Here is a 21,520-nt window from a genome sequence, read left to right as displayed (position 1 = left end):
CCTCGGCCCAAAAAGTTTGCCCACCCCTGCATTAGCAACAACAAGGATGTTCAGGAGTTATATCCTGATCAGCAAAGGCCCATTAAAAATTGCTACTCGCTACCCAAGAGCAGAGGAATGAGGAAAGCCATTTCTATGGTGTTCTCCTTTCATCGGAAGATGTTAGCCTAGGGCCAGGGAATGAGAGAAGGTAAGGAGAACCAATCTGACAAGAGTGGTCCTCATCAGGAATTACCACCCCAGCCACAGGGATCAGGGAAAGCTGAGAAGGAGCAATTTCTGACAGGAATTACTACCCCAGGGAGAATGAGAAACAAGCTTTTCGCAACGAGAAGCTAGGCATGATAGAGAGTTAATGTCAGATTTTGCCAGTGGGAGAAAGACAGCCACAGAGTACCTAGTTTCTGGGTATTACAGTAAGGTATTGAAGATATATTGCTGAGATTGACAGTGAACTAAGTTCTGCAGGTGTTCTACAAAGGGAGCTACGGTAGTCTGGCCAGAGATTCCTGTGCTAGAGACAGTTAGTTAGTTCAGGTAAACCATGTTAGTCTGGATCTGTAAAAAGTGACAAAGAGTCTGAAGTGAGTATTCACCCATGAAAGCTTATGCTCCAATACGTCTGTTAGTCTATAAGGTGCCACGGGACTCTGTCGCTTTTTACAGGTAAACCAACATTGCTGGCTCTTTCTGCCACCATATAGACACTTTTGGGTATGGGAAGATTAGTTTCTTGTCAGTATATGACAGGATAAACAATCCAGTGCTAGAAGTGGGGAAGGAACAGCTAAGTAGGTGGAACTGGGACCCTGTTTGTGACAGAAGTCTGAGCAAAAGCCTAAGTGAGTTTGAGTGGAGCTATTCTAAATTGAAGGAAGGGTTGGTTCTTCGGTAAGAAAAAACAAGAGAAAGCTTTGTAGAAAAAAGGGAAGGCGTTTATTTTATCATGAGTTGAAATACTAGAGATGATTAGTTTGATGAAAGGCCCCGTTAGAAAACAAAAGAGGAACTGCAACCACTGACTGGTCCACATGCAACTCTAGCAACCAAGACATTGGTCTTATTTCAGTTCCGCACATGTAATATCAGAATTCACTATTTAATGAATGAAAATAGGATATATTGTTGAAACCAGTTCTATGGAACTATACTGTAATATGGAAGTTAAGCTAATTTGGGTGTATTAAACTACAAGTTATTACCGTAAGAACATACCTTTACAAGTTACTTGACATTAATGATAGTGTAAGCATTGAAATAGAGGACATAATACTGCCCTCAAATGCTGCCAGCCTATTTCCATATTCAGCAAGCCATGCACTTACAAGCCATCCACCTATATAATTGGGTTCTCCCTTTCCCTAAAATATTCACAATACTTACCAACAAAGCAAGAAGTCAGCAGTCTATGGATTAGAAAAACATACGTGCAAGCTTTTTCCCTGCTTACTTTATTTTATATCTCTACACTAGTTTCTAACATCAAACAATATTTCACCTCTTACAACTGCACAAGTTCCTAAATTGCATCTTATAAGATAACATTACAGATGAAGATAGATATGAGGCTCTAAAGAATCAGTTTGTATTACTGATTAGTCATAGCACATCAACACGGCCCTGCTTCTTTAGGGGATAAACAGGAAAAAATATTTTCCATCTATGGTTAAATGATTTATTTCACCTGTTAGGCAAAAAGATTCCTTTCCCCAAGAATCAGGCAAGCACAGACAGTACTGAAGGGGGTTTATTTACAGTCCTGGGAAGACTGACCAGTAGCTTCAAAAATATGGTGCCACCGTGGCCAGTTATATACATTCTTTTATTAATTTATTTGCATTTATTTGTACATACAAAGACAGACATTGTTTCAAGTTGAGAAAGAACCCTGAACAAAGATAAAAATAAGAACAGTACATACATATAGAGGTCATTCTAGTTACATTAAACATCTATGACTACCTTACGGGGGAAGGAGGCAGGATGTGTGTGTGGGGGTAGGGATGATATCCAGTGGGCTGTGAAGGGAGGGTTTATTCTGTTCTAAGAACTAAGTTACTGGGCGGGCATTGTGCTACTGAAACATTCCTGCTTGCTTGTTTGGGCCCGATCCTGCTTTCCTCGCTAAACTGTCCCTTTTCATGGGCACAAGCTTTGTTCCTTCTTACCAATAAGCTGAACTAAGTTATTATGTATTGACAAAAACTATGTCCTTGCTACTCAGCAGTTTCTGTCTTTTTTGCTGGCTGAATTTTAACTCCTTCCTGACACACCCAAATGACCAGAACAGCCACATTAAAAAAAAAATCCCAATCTCCAGTCCATCTGAGAAAATGATAAACTGCATTGTTCTTTTCATTCCTTAAAGAAAAAACACTAATGTTTTTCTCTCCAAACTCTGTACCAACCTACAAACTTTAACAATAACAAACATGTTATATTAACCAATAACACACACCAAACTCACCATGCATCACCTAAGTTCTTATTTATGCTGGAGGCGATCCTTTCCTCTTTCCAGAGTCATTTCTGCCTCATCCGAGTGTCTCTGTGGTAATGAGAGATAGTTGTGGCACTTCCCAGAGGAAAAGGAATTAACTACTTCCATGCCAGGCCAGAATAGGATCTGTACACCCAGTGGCAGTGATTTTGTGAAAGGGCTTTTGGAAGGACTCAATAAATTACATATAAACTCTTTTATCCACTATTGTGTTTACATGGTGAAATAATTCTACTAGATTAGAAAGGCACAATTTTCCTTTCTGGAGCTCTTGCTAGTTTGTCTATATTATGTTATGTTCTTCTAGAAGATGTTATAATTTAGACCACAAATTCAAAACTGGGAGTCAAACCAGTGCTGTTAGTAGGATTTGTTTTATGCTAATAATGTAAAAATTTACCGGGGTAATGAAAAGTATTTAGTTTACAGACAACTGCTTTCAAGGGTTTCTATCTAAGAATGATATTTTATTTAACTTGAAACTGGGACTTCAGTTCTCTGCTGAGGTCATGGCAGGGCTCACAAAGCAATACTGTATTTTACATCCCCTTTGATACACTATGGATTGCAGTTGTCTTTTTTTTTTAAGACAGAAATGCAAATAACTGAAATGTTAACGTTTGAACTTTTACTACTGCAATTATTCATGCAAACTTGTCTAGAGCACTTTAAATTAACATACTGTCTTTTATCTTTTTTAGTTATTTAATGGTCAAAAGCAAACAGTGATGAAAAGCTCTGCAATGGTTCTGAGGAACCACTGAGTTATGTCTCATAGATTCATAGACTTTAAGGCAGTGGTTCTCAAACTTTTGTCCTGGTGACCCCTTTTCACATAGCAAGCCTCTGAGTGTGACCCCGTTATAAATTAAAAACACTTTTTTATATATTTAACATCATTATATATGGTGGATGCAAAGTGGGGTTTGGGGTGAAGGCTAACAGCTCGTGACCCCCTTTGTAATAACCTTGCAATCCCCTGAGGGGTCCCAACTCCCAGTTTGAGAACCCCTGCTTTAAGGCCAGAAGAGTCCATCACGAGTCTGACCTCCTTCACATTGCAGGCCACAGACCCTCACCCACACCCACTCCTGTGATAGAAACCTAACCTCTGGCTGAGTTACTGAAGTCCTCAAATCATGATTTAAAGACTTCAAGTTACAGAGAATGCACTAGTTTAAAGTGACCCATTCCCTCTCCTGCAGAGGAAGGCGAAAACCCCTTCCAATCTGACCCAGAGGAAAATTCCTTCCTGACCCCAAATATGATGATCAGTTAGACCCTGAGCATTTCAGCAAGATCCACCAGCCAGACACCTGGGAAAGAATTCTCTGTAGTAACTCAGAGCCCTTCCTATTTCGTGTCTAGGGTTGCCTCCTTTCTATTGGCTGGTAACCAGACCCCCGAGGACCCATCCCTGCCCCACCTCTTTCCCCAAGGTCCCACTCCTGCTCCCTCAAGGCCCTGCCCCCTTCTCTGCCTTTTCCCCTGGACCCCCATTCACCACCTCTTCCCCCCACGGCCCCACTGCTGCTCCACTTCTTCCCCCATTGCTTGCTCCTCTCCTCCCCACCCATCACTCACTGGATTGTCTCAAGGAGCCTGCCTGCAGGTAGGAGGCGGCCCTAGCTGAGCATTAATGCGGGTTAATGACCCAGTGCCCCTGTACCATGGTAACTGGACTTTTGGGTCGGGTGTCATTTAGGGTTGCCAGGTCCCCTTTTCAGCCAGAGTTTCCAGTCAAAAACTGGCATCTGGCAACCTTAAATGGCACCCAGACACAGAAGCAAAAACCCAGACTGTGTGGGTAAAACCTGGACGGGTGGCCTTTGGAGATATTTGCTGCTAGCATGCCATTGTAGGCAGTCTCATCATACCATCCCCTTTGTAAACAGTCAAACTCAGTCTTGAAACCAGTTAGATTTTTTTGCCCCTACCGCTCCTCTTGGAAGGCTGTTCCAGAAATTCATTCCTCTGATGGCTGGAAACCTTCATTTAATTTCAAGCCTAATATTGTTGATGACCAGTTTACATCCATTTGTTCTTGTGTCCACCCTGGAGCTTAACTTAAGTAACTCCTCTTCCTCCCTGGTATTTATCCTTCTGATGGAGTTGTAGAGAGCAATCCTATCTCCCCACAGCCTTCTTTTGGTTATGCTAAACAAGCCAAACTCTTTGAGTTTCCTCTAATAAGGCAGGCTTTCCATTCCTCAGATCATCCTAGTAGCCCTTCTCTGCACTTGTTCCAGTTTGAATTCATCTTTCTTAAACATGGGAGCTTAGAACTGCACACAGTATTCCAGATGAGTCTCACCAGTGCCTTGTATAATGCACTTCCCTATCTCTACTGGAAATACCTACCCTGATGCATGCTAGGATCACATAAGCCTTTTTCACAGTTGCATCACACTGGTGGCTCATAGTTGTCCTGTGATCAGCTAATACACCCAGATCTTTCTCCGCCTCTGTCATTTCCATCTCATTCCCCAGCTAATAGCAAAAATTCTAGTCGTTAGTCTCAAAATTATGACCTTGCACTTTGCACTGTTACATTTCATCCAATTTCTATTACTCCAGTTTACAAAGTTGTCCAGATCTTGTATGATATTCTGGTCCTCCTCCATATTGGGAATACTTCCCAACTTTGCGTTATCCACAAATTTTATTAACACATTCCCACTTTTTATGCCAAGGTCATTAGTGAAAATGTAAATAAGATTAGTTCCAAGACCGATCCCTGAGGAACAGCACTCATTATCTTCCTCCAGTCTGACAGTTCACCTTTCAGTATGACTTCACCTTTCATCAGTGGTCTTACTGATAGATCCATACTGGTAAGCATTACTACAGATGACAGTTCCATGCTGTGCTGGTAGGGTGTTAGGATGTACATTTGGTATCAGTGATCTTTGGGTGAATGGATCCATATTATGGATTGACACCAGCTCTGGCTCTAGTATTTCTGTTGCCCTGGTCAAACTGAAAAAACATCCAGCCCACACAGCCTGCAGTCACTTACAAAATAAAGTCACTAAATGGCTTTCACCCCCTAATGAGATAGACCAGAATGAAGTGCAGTCAAAGACTATTGCAATCCAACACTTAATGCAAATGTGTTGGTTTTGTGCTTAGTACATGGGTGAATGTAATAGAAATGCAAGAGACTATAGATAAATAGATTAGATACCATGCCTCTTTAATCTGGAATTTGGAGTTAGTACAGTAGTGATGGGGTCTATTTCAGTCAGTGCCAGACTGTGGGGCTTCAGGATTCCATGTGAGTATGTCATTCAACCAAATCTCCCTCTCCTCCACTATCACTTGTTATAAGCAATGTCCCTGATTATCTCTGTCACCATGTGGTCAAAGTCCTCTGGCTTTGGTCAAGGTGAGCTATTTTCAATATTTCACCTGGATCGATCGGTCTTCAGCTGTCGCTAAGACTGCACCGATCACAACACGTCCGCTGTTCTTCTCGCATTCTTGCCGTTCTTCTCCATGTTCGTCCGAAAAGTTTTACAATGTCATCTTCCCATCTTCGTGGAGGCCAATCAGGTGGTCTTTTCTGTTCTTGCGAGTACCACTCAGTAATGATTGCGGTCTACCTATTGTCCGTGAACCGTGCTGTGTGGCCCGCCCATCGTATCTTATTATATCTGCTTTCCACGACAATATCGTTCACACCGCTGCCTTCTCTAATAATTTCATTTGGGATACGATCCAGAAGGGAAACTCCCAACATAGCTCGTTCCATATTCAATATTTATTAATTTATTATTAAGTTTTCAAGGGTGCAGAAAATGTTCAAGGTGTCTCCCAAAATGAGCAAAGGCTTGGTCTCTGCCACATACCAATTCAAGGAGACAAGCTGAGTGAGGTCCTGACCAGAGAGGAAAGGGGGGCATGTGGGGATGGAGCACAAGTCCATGTGGCTGGTCACTCAATGAGATGCGTGCACTCTTGGCAGGGTTGCTTTCCAATTTGGTGTCGACTCACACTTGGGGGCAAAGGGGGAAAGGGAAAGAAAATCTGGTTCCCGCTAAAGAGATGACTTTCCCCCCATCACGACAACCCCCGCCGCATGGTTTCAGATAGTTTTTTCCCTTTGCACTGAGAATGTGTAACCCACTGGTGAGTATATGTTACAAGTCACCCTTTGTGGTGATCCACAGAGGATATGAGTTGTTACAACCACAAGTTAAAGCAGCTTGGATGTTTAGTTCAAGCTTTAGTAACTCATACTTTTCGCTCTATAGGTCCCTGGTTCAATCCCCCATGTATTAGTCAAGATGGTAGCCATTACAAGTGCGCCTCAGGGACTTTAATCCCTGTTCCCTACAGAGATGAGCCTAGTGATGTATTGAGAACTGTGTTAAATTGAGGGCTATCACTTTAAATTTCAAAAGTTTTCCTGGTCCTGTTTGCAGGCTGGGGCCTCTATAGGGAAGCATGTGATGTAGGTATAGCAGCAAGCAGCCAGTATGCAAAGAGCTAGCCTAGAGCAAGGTGTGGTAAATTGTGCCTCTCTGCCTTAGGGACAGTGCTTCTATATCCTGGGAAATTTCCCAAAATCTGGGAATTTTTTAGGAAAATGTTTGAATGAAAATTCCCAATTTCCCAAGTTGAAACATTTTACTCACAAATTCCCAGCTTTTGGGAAATTTCCTAAGATATAGATGCACTGTAAAAAACTTTATCTGGGAATTTTTCACCAGATTTGGGAAAGTTTGAGTGCTAGGTTGGGAAAAGTTCGCGTCGGGATACAGAAGCACTGCTTAGGGAGCAGACTGCTTTGTCTGTTTCCGTTCGTTAAGATTCTGGGTTTTAAGAAATAAAGTAGTGGTGCGGTGCAACCTTCCGGCAAGAGCCTTTTCTGTTTTGATCTAACTTTTCTTTTCCTAGGCCGTGAACGTTACAGGCTTCAGGGTGGGAGTGAGGGGTACAGGGCAGCAGACACCGATTTAGCACCACCTCCCTCTCATCATCTCCTCGCACCCCCCCCCCCCGCAGCTCCCTTGATCCTCCCTCCTCCCCTTCACTTCCCCTTCCCGCCCCCTGATCCTCCCCCTTCCCTGCCCCTTCCCGCCCCCTGTTTCTCCCTCCTCCCCCTTCCCGCCCCTGATCCTCCCTGCTCCCCCTTCCCTTCCCCCTCCCCCTTTCCCGCCCCATCCCGCCCCACTCCCTGATGCTCCACTCTCACCCCCGTCCCGCCCGGGCTGTGAAGGGCCAGGTGCCCCCGCAGGGCCTACAACTCCCAGGAAGCCGCGCGCAGGGAGCGGGGAGGGGGCGGGGCAGCAGGGGAGCGCGGTGACGCAAGGGCCGGGGGCGGGGCCGGCGTGAGCGTGCCGCGGAGAAGGACGCGGTAGCTCTAGCGGGGCGGCCGAGCGAGGTTCTGTGGCGTGCGGGGTGCCCGGCCCCTCCTCCCCGCCCCCCTCGGCTGCGCGCGGCCCCGGGCACCACAGCGCGGCCGGGCCGGGCCGGGCAGCCGTTGGCCGTTGGCGCTCAGGAGCCGGCGGTATCCGCCCCGCCGCGGGGCCGGAGCCGGGGCCCCCGCGATGAAGTGACAGCGGGCGGCCCCCTGTGCCCGCGGGGAGGGGGTGGCGCTGCCGGCGCGGACCCGAGCCGAGCGGCCGCGCCATGAGCTACCAGCAGCAGCTGGCCAACTCGGCAGCCATCCGCGCCGAGATCCAGCGCTTCGAGTCCGTGCACCCCAACATCTACTCCGTCTACGAGCTGCTGGAGCGGGTGGACGAGCCGGCGCTGCAGGGCCAGCTCCGCGAGCATGTCATCGCCATCGAGGGTAAGGGCTGCGGGCCGGGCCGGGCCGTGCGGGGCCGGCGGGGGACGCTGCCCTGGGGGCTGGGATGGGGCTGCGCCGGGGCCTTGCCTGCAGTGCCCGCAGGGGTGGTGGATGCTGCTGCGCATGGTGGGGGTTGCTCTGGGGTCCTGCCGGCTGTGCCTGTGTGTGGACGCTGCCCTGCTTGGGGAGCTGCACCAGCCTCCCTGCCTGCCGTGCCCGGGCTGGTGGATGCTGCCCCGCAGGCTGGCTGCCTCGGTGGGTGGGCCGCTTTGAGGCGCAAGAGCGGGGCTGGTTGGATCCGTCCCGTGCAGTGGGTGCCGATGCCCAGGGCAGGGCTGGGTGCTTCTTTACCGCCCTCTTCTCCGCATGGGATAGTGGGTTTGTTTCTGTGCAGAGGAGCCGCGTAGCTCTCCCACCTAGCTAAAGCTGAATTGTGCTGAGGCTTGGGACGGGGGAGCAGAGCACTGTGGAGTCAAGTTTCTAGGTGGTTGCAGTTTGCTGCCAGGATAGGGAGAATAGCGATCCTGTTAGGCTAAGGGATGAGTCTTTCCTGCATTCGGAGGGACTTGGTGCAAGGAATTCTTTGGCATTCTGTTCAGTTTGTGTAGTAAACCCTTATGCTGTACATTCTGATTTGGATCTATTAAAGGGCAAGCAAGATCTACAGCTGGTTTATAAGACAACAGTATGTACAGTGTAAGGACATAGGTGTGGAGTCTGCATAGTAGAGAGAACCAGTTTTATTTTATAGCTGTGTATATACATATATCTAAAGGACATATCTGAGTAGGATATTGAATTGTCTTGGATGTGCATGATTAAAAATCCGTTGTTTCTGAAAACTCAGCTAAGAAACTTTTCCTTAGATGTGGTGATGCAGCTGTATGGGGATGCATTGGAGAAAAAACTGTATATGAAATAAGGAAGCTACTGTATCAAGGTCAAAAGTTGATGACCTGGAGCAAATCTAGGGCAGAAATTACAGACTTTAGCAATAACTTTGAGTATTCTCTTTACTGTAGGGGACCTACTGAGTTATGACCTGTAGCTTTAACATATATGGAGGTCCTACCATTAATCTGAAGCAGAAATCAAGTTAGTAGAATAACATTTGGAATTGACATCTAGCTAAAACCATTCAGCTTGGGTGGCTGTCTTGTCTTTTTAAAGAACCTGTAATGAAAACCTTATAGGAATAGATGCTGTTGAGGCACAGTCATTTGAAAGACTTAATTACCCATCTGAGTGTTATGAAATACAATTTGAGTGGAGGCATACATATAATGTTACATAGTGAGTTAGTATTTGAATAGCATAATAGAGTTGACTAGCAAAACACAGAATGACAGCAATGACCAATTTGATAAGAGACATAATTTGATCCAGTGATGCATGGGGGAGGAGGGAAGGGTTCAAACAAGCACATCATACTGCTGTGTTTGCTTTGTGGTGCTTGTAACTTACCTGAAATCATAGCATATGGTTGCCATTCTGCTTGATCCTGTTTCTGATTCCTCTCCTCTACTTTTCATTGAAGGTAATGGAAACTTATTAAGATGTGTTGTTGAAAGAATGTAACACGAGCAACCACTTTTTTCTCAGTACTATAATTTTTTCTCCCTCAGGGAGAGAAAATACCCTGCTTTGGAATGTTTTCATTGGTAGGTAACATGAGTTATGAAGGTTATGCCTCATCTTCTGTAGATAAGATGCCCTGAATGTCCTGCTACAAACAAGTGCATATTCATCCTTCTAACAAGATTTTAGATTAGAAGAGGCTCTCTATAATGCATCAATTTTTCCACTAATCTGTTGATCCATCTAGAGGGAATGTGAAATCAAACTGTGTATAGCTATCCACATAGCATATCATTTATGTATGTATTCTTGTTTATCCCATATTATCTATATCTGGCTCAGTTCATATGAAAATCATTGAGGTTTCTAATAAAACTAGGATGATGCATGGCAATACTGATATTCTTCAAAAGCTGGGTCTAGGAGTTGATGAGTAAAAATTTCTCACAGCATTTTGTAGCTATGTAACTTGCATAGGACAGTGAGTCAGGAAACCAGTAAAACTGACTCATGAGAAACATGAATGAAAAAAGAGACCTTTTAAAATCATGCTTATGTTCTGGAGGCTTTCTTGGTAACTGAGAATCTTGTGTGGCATTCTATTTAATCAACCATTGGATTATAACATTTAAGTTAACAGGCTCACTCTTCATTCATGTTCACTTTGCTTTAAAAGATACAGACATCTTCAGGGATAATTGATCAGATCCGCAGTAATTTCCTACAGTGTGTAAGATTACTGTACTCTATATTAGCTCAGCTTCTTTTGGTTGTATAAGAAACAAATATCTGCACTTCTGTCTGAGCTTCATTGAATGCAGTGATATTTATGAAATATTGGTATGTTCTCCAAGGGACCTTCCCCAAGAAAGTTGTCTTTCAAATTAGTTTGCAAGTTTGACATATTTGTAACAAACAAAAAGTGGGAATATACTGTATAACTTGCTGTGGTTTGTATACAACTCCATAGTTACTAGTAGTCATGTGAAATGTCAGGGGGTAGTTGCAGGAAAACTGATATGTATGGCATGACAAATTTTGGTTAAAATGGAGTATAACTTTGCCACTTATACCTTAGCAGATACAACCTCTGCAAATACTATATTTGCTGGATTTCTGATGGAGTCAGATTAGAACAGATTTGAAATCTAATAATTGAGTGAGGCTTATTTTAATGAATTAAAAAATACAACATCATTCTGAGTACTCCCTAAGTAAAAAATGTCATTCATCTAACAAATCCCTTCAAAATTAAGTACTATAAATCTTTAATTTCAAAAGCTATTGTGACATTATCATCTTAACTTTAATACCTTTTAAAAATGATACAGTGGGTTATGTCAGTGCAGCTGCTGGAACAAAAACTATTGAAATACCTTGAAACTCAGCCAGCTACAACCATTGACCCCATGTTACTTATGATTTTTTTTGTTGTGATTTCTTTGCATTGATTTAGCCCTTGAGTTGTATTTAGTCCTATAGAAGTAAATGTATTCACCGAATGTGCCACCTCACTGAACCTATATTATAGTAAATTGCTTACCTTACATGATTCTCAAAAGTAGTGTTAAAGCATTACAAAAAATCTTGCTAATAGTTGTGAACTTGTGCATATCTTTGCCTGAGTTATGACAATCCATAATGTCAGTTTCACTTAAGGTTCTTAGAGTTGCAATATTTGTGTTCAGTCACTGCTTGGAAATGTTTTCTTTAAAAACTGTTTGTTTAAAACTTGGACATTTTGTTGTTTTTGTATTTAATGTATGTTGGCACAAGTCTGTGCCTCTGTCTTCAAGTTCAAACACCACCTAACTAGCTGAAGTATAAAATGAGTTCTTATTTTCATTTGTTACACTTGAGATTTAATTAACCTATCGATATTTCTTAAATGTTACAAAACCCCAAGCAGTAACTGAAGAAAGTAATGTGTAGTATTCTTTGTGTACAGTGATTTGAAACAGGGTTGTTTTAAGTAACTTATCAAATATATCCTGAGATGCCCAAAATATTTGAGATTTAATATCTGAGTGTTAGAGCAGGCATGCTGATGCCATTAAGTGAAAGATAATTAATGAAATTGGATCAGTTTTCATGTTCTACTCTCCCCTGCTTTTATCAGTTCCAACTTTCATTTGATTATGAAAGCTTAACCATTGAATGGTACTTCTAGCATCAGTAATATTTTAAGTATCAGAGGAGTAGCTGTGTTAGTCTGGATCTGTAAAAGCAGCAAAGCTCATGCTCTAAAACTTCTGTTAGTCTATAAGGTGCCACAGGACTCTTTGCTGCTTTTAGTAATATTATAGTAATTCTTGGCAGTATTATAGGACATCATGTAGTGATCTGTGGTCTGTAATTAAACCATCATTACCTACTACATCAAACTTTGTTGTGGTACTTCTGGTTGCTGCACACAACATAACTTACAGCTTAAGTTACTTGGTCTAGGTTTTCTGTCTTATAATACATCATTTCTAATTCTTCATCCACAGGCACACTTTTTACCCCTAATACAGCTACCACAACCTTCAACGCTGTTTCCTCAACATATCCTTCTGCAAACACACCTTTACCAAATTTCCCCCTGCCAATGCTATATATAGCACAATTATTAATTGTGAATATTTGTAGTAGTCTGTGTTGGCTGGGGCTAATTTGGTAAAACATTGCTTCAGGTGGTGTATTGGGGAGAGTCAGGAACCAAGTGTGTGCAGGGGGTGGGTTAAACCTGCTTTTACTCAAACACCAAAGGACTGGGGCTGAAAGATTAGTTTAATTGACATCTGGAAAGGATATAAAAACTGTTTCCCCCCCCCCCTCTTCATTTGCTTCTTTAGGATGTATAGAAAGCCGAAAGGGATTTTTTTTTGTGGGGGGGGGTAGTGGGGTAAGGTAAGAGTATTTTACTTGAAAATTTTGGATATGTTAATTGGATAGCCTTCAGATTTGGTGAAGGTCTTGCTCTGTCCCAGAGTGTTCAGTGTGAATCTCGCTCCCTTTAATTGGAAGGGTGGAATAGCTAAAAGATTCGAACATGTAATGTCTCCAGAATGATGGTTACTGAATTAAGTAACCAACTAAATTCTAGCAATTGTCTTAAAAATAATTTTCCTCTGTATTGCTCATTGTTTGCTTTCACATCATGTGACTAGAGAAAAAACATCTGTGTTTGAGAGTAAAGACCTGAATTTCTAATTTAGGGGAGAGGGCAGGTAAGTTTTAAAGGGCAGCTGCAAAGAGTCTATTTTTTTTAAATGTATAAAATAGGTTGAAGTCCAGTTTTAGTTTTCTTTTGCCAGGTCACCTTTAAACCTCCCATGCTGCTACTTGTGGGTCAGTGGACCTGAAAGGTGTCATCTGAAGCAGCCTTTGGGGGAGGGGGGATGGATTGGGGGAGGAAGGAATTTGGCTCTTACAGCTGGTGAGCTCATCTCCACATGGCTGCTTTTAGCTGTCTTGTCCTTGATTTGAGAGCCCACTAATATTCCCACATAAGGAATAGTTCTAGTATATCAACACCAGGTGTGATGTGAGAATCATACAAAAAATAGGGACTAAATGGTAGAGAAGGAAAAATAGAAGTGTGTTGCTCATTCTTCGAGTTGGAATTGCATTAGTTTCTTGTGGTTACTAATTAAAAAACCACCATTATTGCATTAATAGCTGCAAGACACAAAGTAAACGGCTGCCTACTCATAAAATAAACTTTACTTGGTATACCATAATGAGGTAGTAGCCTGTCCCAGATAGCGTAGTTATTGCTGTTCTTCCTGCTAAACTTCTAATCTGTGCCCCCTCATTCCCTATGAAAATGTGGTCATGGCTAAGTGATGATTAACACAACAGTGCATTAGCAATTTCTGTGCTTCCTTTTCACCTCTCCATCTAGTCAGTCCTAATGTGCAATATTTTTAGTTTTTAGAAAACCTGACTTTGTGCTAATAAAAAATTCAGTTTGAATGGTAGCTCATTTTTCAAGATCAGAACTGGCGTATGTAAGCTGCTATACTTAATGTGTGCCTCCTTATAGGCCTACAAAGACCTTATTACATAATCTTCTAACTTTTTTGTTTAACTTTCCCTAAACACACACTTAAGCAAAAAGGGTAATACTATTTTAAGCTTTCTATGAGGTTGGACTTAGTTTATTAAGAGATCACTTTCCGTTCAGGATGTCCTCCCATAACAGATAAGTTTCACTGCAACAGTGAATCTGTTGACCAGAGGCTGACTACAGAAAAAAGAATTGTACATGTGCTGGACTTAGACCTGGTCTACCGTGGGGGTTGGGATTGATCTAAGTTATGCAACTTTGGATATGTGACTAAAGTAGCTGAAGTCGACGTACTTAGATCGATTTACCGTGGTGTCTTCATTATGGTGAGGCAATTGCTGCCGCTCCCCCGTCAACTCTGCCTGCGCCTCTTGCTGAGCTGGAGTACAGGAGTCGATGGGAGAGCACTCAGGGATCGATTTATCGTGTCTAGACTAGTGTGATGGGGATCATATAACTAGGTGAAAATACATGAAATCAAACTGGAAAAGAGCAAACATTGTTTGCAAGAAGGGCAGTTGTCTTAGTAAGTAAGACTATAACTTTGTATTAACTGTTTAATTGCTCAGTACTCACCCTGTTAAAGTCACTGGTCTTGTGTAAGAGACCCTGTTCTTCAGTGCAGTGACTCTCAACCTTTCCAGACTACCTCTTTCAGGCATCTGATTTGTCTTGCTTACAAAATCAGACCTAAACAGACATAAGTCACAGCACACTATTACTGAAAAGTTGCTTGCTTTTTTCATATTTACCCTATTATAAAATCAATTGGAATACAAATATTGTCCTTTTCATATAGAGCAGCATAAACAAGTTGTCTGTATGAAATTGTAGTTTGTACTGACGTTGCTAGTGCTTTTTACATAGCCTGTTGCAAACCTAGGTAAATCTCTAGATGAGTTAATGTACTCACTGGAAGGCCTCCGTGTACCCCTGGGGTACACGTACCCCTAGTTGAGAACCACTGCTTTAGTGCAGCAGTTTTCAACCTGTCATCTACAAACTATGTCTAAGATTTCCAAAGGGGTCCACACCTCCACTTGAAAATTTTTAGGGGCCTGCAAATGAAAACAGGTTGAAAAAGCACTGCTTTAGTGCCAGACCTTGCTGTGATTCAGCAACATCATTAGAAAGCTGTCTGATATTATCTCTCCCTCTGAGGTTTCTTTGGTAACAAGTATTATGACATTTTTTTTTGCCTGAGGTATTGAAACCTTGAAATCAAATGGCAGAGGTCATTGAACCAAAGTTCATGGAAGGGGAAGACGCTAACCTGTTTCCCAGGTATATGGAATAACTTGCCCAAATGCTATGTGACTCTTCAAATTGGATATTGAATGTGCTACTAAAATTGCTTGATATATATGTGTGGTTGCAAATACAGGTTCTGGGCTGACTTCTTTAACTAGTGGAGAAACACCCAGGTGCATGCAACTGTACTTCATGTTTAAGAATCCTATTTAAATAAAGTGTAGTTTGCCTGCAGTGCTACTCATGCTCCACACTCTATTTTTGGGCTGGATTGCTGTCATTACTTGAGCTGCTGCTGCTTCTCTTACCATACTGAATAATTTACACTTCTGTAGCCATGGAACTTTGTACTGAAATACTGTCAAATCTTGAACTGGGGCTGGGTTCTTATTTAAATAAGATGTCTAAAGATCATCTGCTGTGTATGTTTATAAAGTGCTGATAAACTATGTCACAACGTGAATAAGTGTTAAAGGAAGCAGTGCAGGTGAGTGCCAATCGATGTAATGTAGTGCAAAGGTTCTAACCGGATGAGATGGGTGTGGACATTGCACATGTTTATCATTGAAACAATGAGCATGCAATGCAGATCAACCCAAACAAGTGACAGTAAAATCTTGATACCATATTGCCTAATAATATCCTGCCACGTTTTTGAGACACTCCGATAGATTTTTCTGAGGGTAAAAAAATTCAGGGCAATGTTTCATTTGCATGCACATCATTATGCCTTAGTTACTGACTCAAGTTGTGTAGTGCTTTGAGCTGGTTTAAAAAAACCCCAAACCCCAGAAATCTAATAAATATAAAACAAAAGTTTTTTAAGACTTAGTGTAAGGACTCTAAAGTCTGACAGCTTGGGGCTGTTGCAGGTCTGGACATGTGTATCTATTTGGAAAGCTGGCAATCTCCCCTTTCCAAAAGCAAAGCACCTGTTCCTAGCTGCAAGAGAATGAATTTTAAAGATACTTCCAGTGACAAAAAAGCTGTCCCTAGCTCAGAGCTAAGTCTTGTCACAGTGGGCATAATTTTTTGGGCAGTGCTGAGGGAGCCCTGATTCTGGCAAGACAATAAACATTTTTGAAATGGAGAGGTTGAGGACTAAATGAACTTCAAATCTTAGAGTAAGTCCTGGGGAGCTGGGTTAGTAAGAGGGGGTTCAAGTGAAGCAGTCAAAGGTGTAGGATAAGTCTTAACACATTAATCTCTTTCACAGATCTGATTTGTATGTGGTTCCTGTGTGTGTACGTGAAAAGACACTGAGATTAATGGTGATTCTAAATAGAGATAATGGTCTAAATGTATGCATTTGTATACTATCAAGTGGTTAGAGCAAATCTGTATTAAAGCCATTTGTATATTGCCACTGTGTGGGAACCGATTTGTGGTCTTGTATCCAAAGTCTGTTTTGTCAAACTTAAAAGTAACACTTCCCTGTTTGGGTGGTATGATAGCGTTGGTTCCTGATTGCTCATTTGTTCAGCCCTCTCTATGCACATTTAGTTCTACTAGCTTCAGTTGCATATAAATAGTTCATAATGGCTTGTATCAAAAAAGAAAAGGCATTCCTGCCAAATTAAGACTACAGTAGGTTTAAAAATCATGAAAATACTAAAAATTAAATAGTCTCAATTGCTTGGTTTCATTCTTATCTGGTGGATGATACATTCTGCTAAGAGTTGAATTATATAGTAATATGGTCTTAATTGATTGGGCTATGTCTTTCTAAAGGTAGAATTTTGTTTGCTTTTTTCTTCAGCTAACAAAAAAATTACTGTAGAAATTTGTAGCTGCTTTTCCTCCTGCTTCTAAGAGGACATTAAATTGCTGCCATTGTCATAATATCAGATGCTTAGTGAAGGAGTGGGTATAGCTGATTAAAAATACAATGCTGTGGACCAGTGATAATAGTCTGTTCTCAAGCCAGAAATGGACATTTTACTATTAACAGCTGAGAATGACCTCTGTTTTCTCAAAGCAAAGAAATAAAATAAGAGATGCTCTTGCAATGAATTACTCTGATATCTTCAGTCAATTGTGTTATGAGGATTTAGTAGATTTTTCAAGGGAGTGTGCAGGCTTCCCCTGCCTTTTTGTTTGGGAGTATTAGTGTACGTCTGTACGGAATGATAACACAGCATAAATTAGAAGTTCACACTGCAATGTGTATAAAACCATTGTTTTAATTTCTTTTTAAATTAACAAATAAGTCTTATACACTCAGTAATCAGTGTACATGCAGTAAAGAAAATCAGGCTCAAGCTTTAAAATCAGATTTTGACAGATCTTATGCACTTAAAGTGAAAACACACATACTGTAACAAGCAGCTCTGTTTTTTAATACATTGAGATCAAAGCTATCTCTACACTGCCTCACAATTGAGACTGGGGGTGTGAATAGCAGTGTGCATTAAAGCAGTGTGTACCTTTTGAAGAGGACTGCAGTAATGAGAACTAGGAACCTTTTAGTTCACGCCCACAGGATCCACATGCTGGCAGGGGTTACAGTGCAACACTTTAGTGTACTCTGCTATTCACAACTCTATAGTTTCAACTGTGGGGCAGTGTCATAGCTGACTATTAATTTTGGGTACTCAATCTGAGCCACGCTAAAGGGCTTGACTTTTTCTTTCCAGGTAGTGGGTGCTATGCCCATTAAATAGTGGTGTCCCCCAGGAGTCTGTACTTGGCCCAGTCCTATTCAACATATTCATAAATGATCTGGAAAAAGGGGTCAGCAGTGAGGTGGCAAAGTTTGCAGATGATATAAAATTACTCAAGATTCTTAAGACCCAGGCAGACAGCAAAGAGCTACAACAGGATCTCTCAAAACTGGGTGACTGGGCAGCAAAATGGCAGATGAAATTCACTGTTGATAAATGCAAAGTAATGCACATTGGAAAACATAATCCCAACTATACATACAAAATGATGGGGTCTAAATTAGCTATTACCACTCAAGAAAGATCTTGGTGTCATTGTGGATAGCTCTCAGACATCCACTCAGTGTGCAGTGGTGGTCAAAAAAATGAACAGAATGTTGGGAATCATTGAGAAAGGGATAGATAAGACAGGAAATATCATATTGCCTCTATATATAAATATATGGTACGCCCACATCTTGAATACTGCATGCAGATGTGGTCGCCTCATCTCAAAAAGATATATTGGACTTGGAAAAGGTTCAGAAAAGGGCAACAAAAATGATTAGGGGTCTGGAACGACTGACGTATGAGGCGAGATTAATAAAACTGGGACTTTTCAGCTTGGAAGAGAGACGATTGTGGGGGATATGATAGAGGTCTATACAATCATGACTGGCGTGGAGGAAGTAAATAAGGAAGTGTTATTTACTCCTTCTCACAATCCACAAACAATGGGCCACCAAATGAAATTAATAGGCAGCAGGTTTAAAACAAACAAAAGGAATTTTTTTTTCACACAATGCACAGTCAACCTGTGGAACTCCTTGGCAGAGGATATTGTGAAGGCCAAAACTATAACAGGGCTCAAAAAAGAACTAGATAAATTCATGGACAATAGATCCATCAATGGCTATTAGCTTCTGTTGGCCGGAAGCTTGGAATGTGTGACGGGATGGATCACTTGATTACCTGTTCTGTTCATTCCCTCTGGGGCACCTGGCATTGACCACTGTTGGAACACAGGATACTGGGCTAGATGGACCTTTGATTTGACCCAGTATGTCCGTTCTTATGTTCTTAAAATCAGGCACCTTCATTGAGCACTTAGAATCACTCTTCACTTCCAAAATTACTGTCTCAGTGGTTATTTTTATCTTAATCACCATTTTTTTTGGGTAGTAAAGGATTAAAAACTGTTCTCATGTCCACTTTTCCTTTTTTTAAAAAAAGATTTGATTCTTTTCACCACTTTGAAATGGTCACAATAGTTAAGGCTATTTAATATTTGAAAATCCTTTGTAATTTGTCTTTGACATCCTTGTAAAATGAGTATTAGCTACAGTTTCTGGATGAAGAAACATAACCACTAGAGTTCCCTGAGGTTATAGCCACAAGTAAGAGTTCCTGGTCCCTTGCTCAGGTTTCACCTCTCTCTCAATTGACAGCTGTCCTGTCTTTGTGATATAACATTTTGCCTGATGTGAAGTCCCATAGGCAGAATTCTTAGTGGATAAGGGTCTAAACTCACGATGCTGAAATTGCTACCAAGGGGTGACTGGTTCTTGACAGCAGTTAGTCTGAGTTATAACAAACCATGATGAAGCAATCTAAAAACAAGGTTTTCCGTGTTTGAGTTCTTGGTACCTTAAATGTTTTTATGCTTGGGTATCTGCTGGTCAGGATATTTCACCTCAGTAGAGACGCTTAAGGCTCTTTTCCTGTTCCTTCTTTGAAATCAGACTCCCTGCTGGAGTGCTGCAGCACTGCACTCTGTCTGATCTTCCTCCCAGTTTACTTGGCCTTAATCTGAGAGCTACTCTAGGGTCACTGCTTTTCACAACAGAGTTTGAGAATGTGAATATTTCACCTCTCAATCTGCTGGGGACTAACTATGCATTTTCAGTCATTGAAACCTGTGGAAATTCTTCTAAAAGCAGCCTGAAGATGCTGGGTACTAAATCAGCCTTCCTGCTGACTCTTTCAAATGGTGTTGGTGTCGTTTCATTGAGAGGAGCCGTTTCCACTCTGGTCTGTCTTCTGCTAGTGAATTTACGTTAAAAAAAATACCTTCAGGTAGGGAAGACTTCCTAGAACTACCCGTATATCATCTAGGTATTTCCTGCATGTTGTAATTTATTTTATGGAAACAGGGCTTAGAAAAGAGTATTGCATGAAGAAACCACACCACTGTTCCTTTTCATGCTCCATATAGCTCAAGAATGACATTCGCTTCTCATCAGTACTGGTTATCAGTGTTATCTAAGACAAAACATTGTTTTCTTAATTTGATATATTGCCTTTCCTTTAGCATTAAACTGATATCCATATAGCCTATATGGACAAAGTATTTACATCTGTTTAACTTCATCAGCAGTAGATCATCCAGGTTTTCAACAGTACATTTAATCATACCTCATTCATCCTGACCTTCATAGACACGATTTTAACAAAGTATGAAGCTTCTAGATGTGTGAAACCTGGAAGCTACTTCAATTCCTAGTTAAAATGTCAAACCTCTGTAGTATGTGAGTGACTCGCTCACCTGATGTTGGCCTGCTCCAAATATCAGACCTTCTCCGAATTTTTATAAGTAGTTTACATTAGGGATAGTTTCACTTAGGGTATGGCTACACTGGCGATTTGCAGCGCTGGAAAGCCTCCACCAGCGCTGCAATTAGTAAGTGGCCACACCTGCAGGGCACTTTCAGCGCTGCAACTCCCTGGCTGCAGCGCTGGCCGTACACCTCACTCGGCATGGGGAATAAGGATTCCAGCGCTGGTGCTGCAGCGCTGGTCATCAAGTGTGGCCACACACCAGCGCTGTGATTGGCCTCCAGGGTATAAGGATGTATCCCAGAATGCTTTTAGAAATTACTCTTTGTTTTGTTATGCAGCCTCTCTTTGTTTTGTTGTGAACGAGCTCCTATCGGAGCTCCGAACAAACAGAGCTCCTGTTTGCTGTGATCATCTGTACCTGGCTGTAAACAATCAAATGAGAGGCAGGCAGGGAGAGTGAATGAAACAGAACGGAGGAGCTCCGTTGAACTGCTTATCTAAAAAAACAAACACTGATCACAGCAAACAGGAGCTATCTGTACCTGGCTGTGAACGATCAAATGAGAGGCAGGGGAAACAGCGTTGGATGCAGGGTTCGCAAACATTGTGATTTTTCCAATGTCTCTCTTCACCGCTCCCTGTCACAGTACACCGCGGGGAGTCGTGTTGGCTGCAGGCTGTTTGCAATTAAGAGTTAAGACTAAGGGGTCAGAAACATGTTCTGATTTTTCAAGGCAGGAAGCTAAACACACAGTGTTGGCTCCAAAAATCCCCTCTCTCTTTCCCCCCGCTCCCTGTCACACTAGACCCCACTCCACCCCCCTCTTTTGAAAAGCACGTTGTGGCCACTTGAACGCTGGGATAGCTGCCCATAATGTATCACTCCCAACAGCGCTGCAAATACTGCCAATGTGGCCACACACCAGCGCTGGTAGCTGTGAGTGTGGCCACACACCAGCGCTGGCCCTGCACAGCTGGATGACCAGCGCTGCAAACTACCAGCGCTGCAAACCGTAAGTGTAGCCATACCCTCTGCTAAAGATCCACTTCTCTGTCCTTAGTTCTTAAGCTCAGGTTTTGTATACACTGTTAAAAATAAAATCACCATGGCAGCAAGTCTCAGAGGCTGGGTCAAC

General features: G+C 42.1%; 1 protein-coding gene across 2 annotated transcripts in view; it reads left to right on the top strand.

Annotated features, from left to right (window-relative positions):
- Positions 1–7,870: 7,870 nt before the first annotated feature.
- The window catches only part of AGAP1 (ArfGAP with GTPase domain, ankyrin repeat and PH domain 1), a 645,107-nt gene continuing 631,457 nt past the window's right edge, over positions 7,871–21,520 (top strand). For both annotated transcript variants that reach the window (XM_045032567.1, XM_045032566.1), the window contains exon 1: positions 7,871–8,300. In XM_045032567.1, coding sequence (XP_044888502.1) covers positions 8,138–8,300 — 163 coding nt within the window. In that variant the 5' untranslated portion in view covers positions 7,871–8,137. The remainder of the gene's footprint in view (positions 8,301–21,520) is intronic.

Source organism: Mauremys mutica, chromosome 10, assembly GCF_020497125.1.
Source record: "Mauremys mutica isolate MM-2020 ecotype Southern chromosome 10, ASM2049712v1, whole genome shotgun sequence".
NCBI classification, from domain to species: domain Eukaryota; kingdom Metazoa; phylum Chordata; order Testudines; family Geoemydidae; genus Mauremys; species Mauremys mutica.
This window is presented reverse-complemented; position numbering and strand designations above follow the sequence as displayed.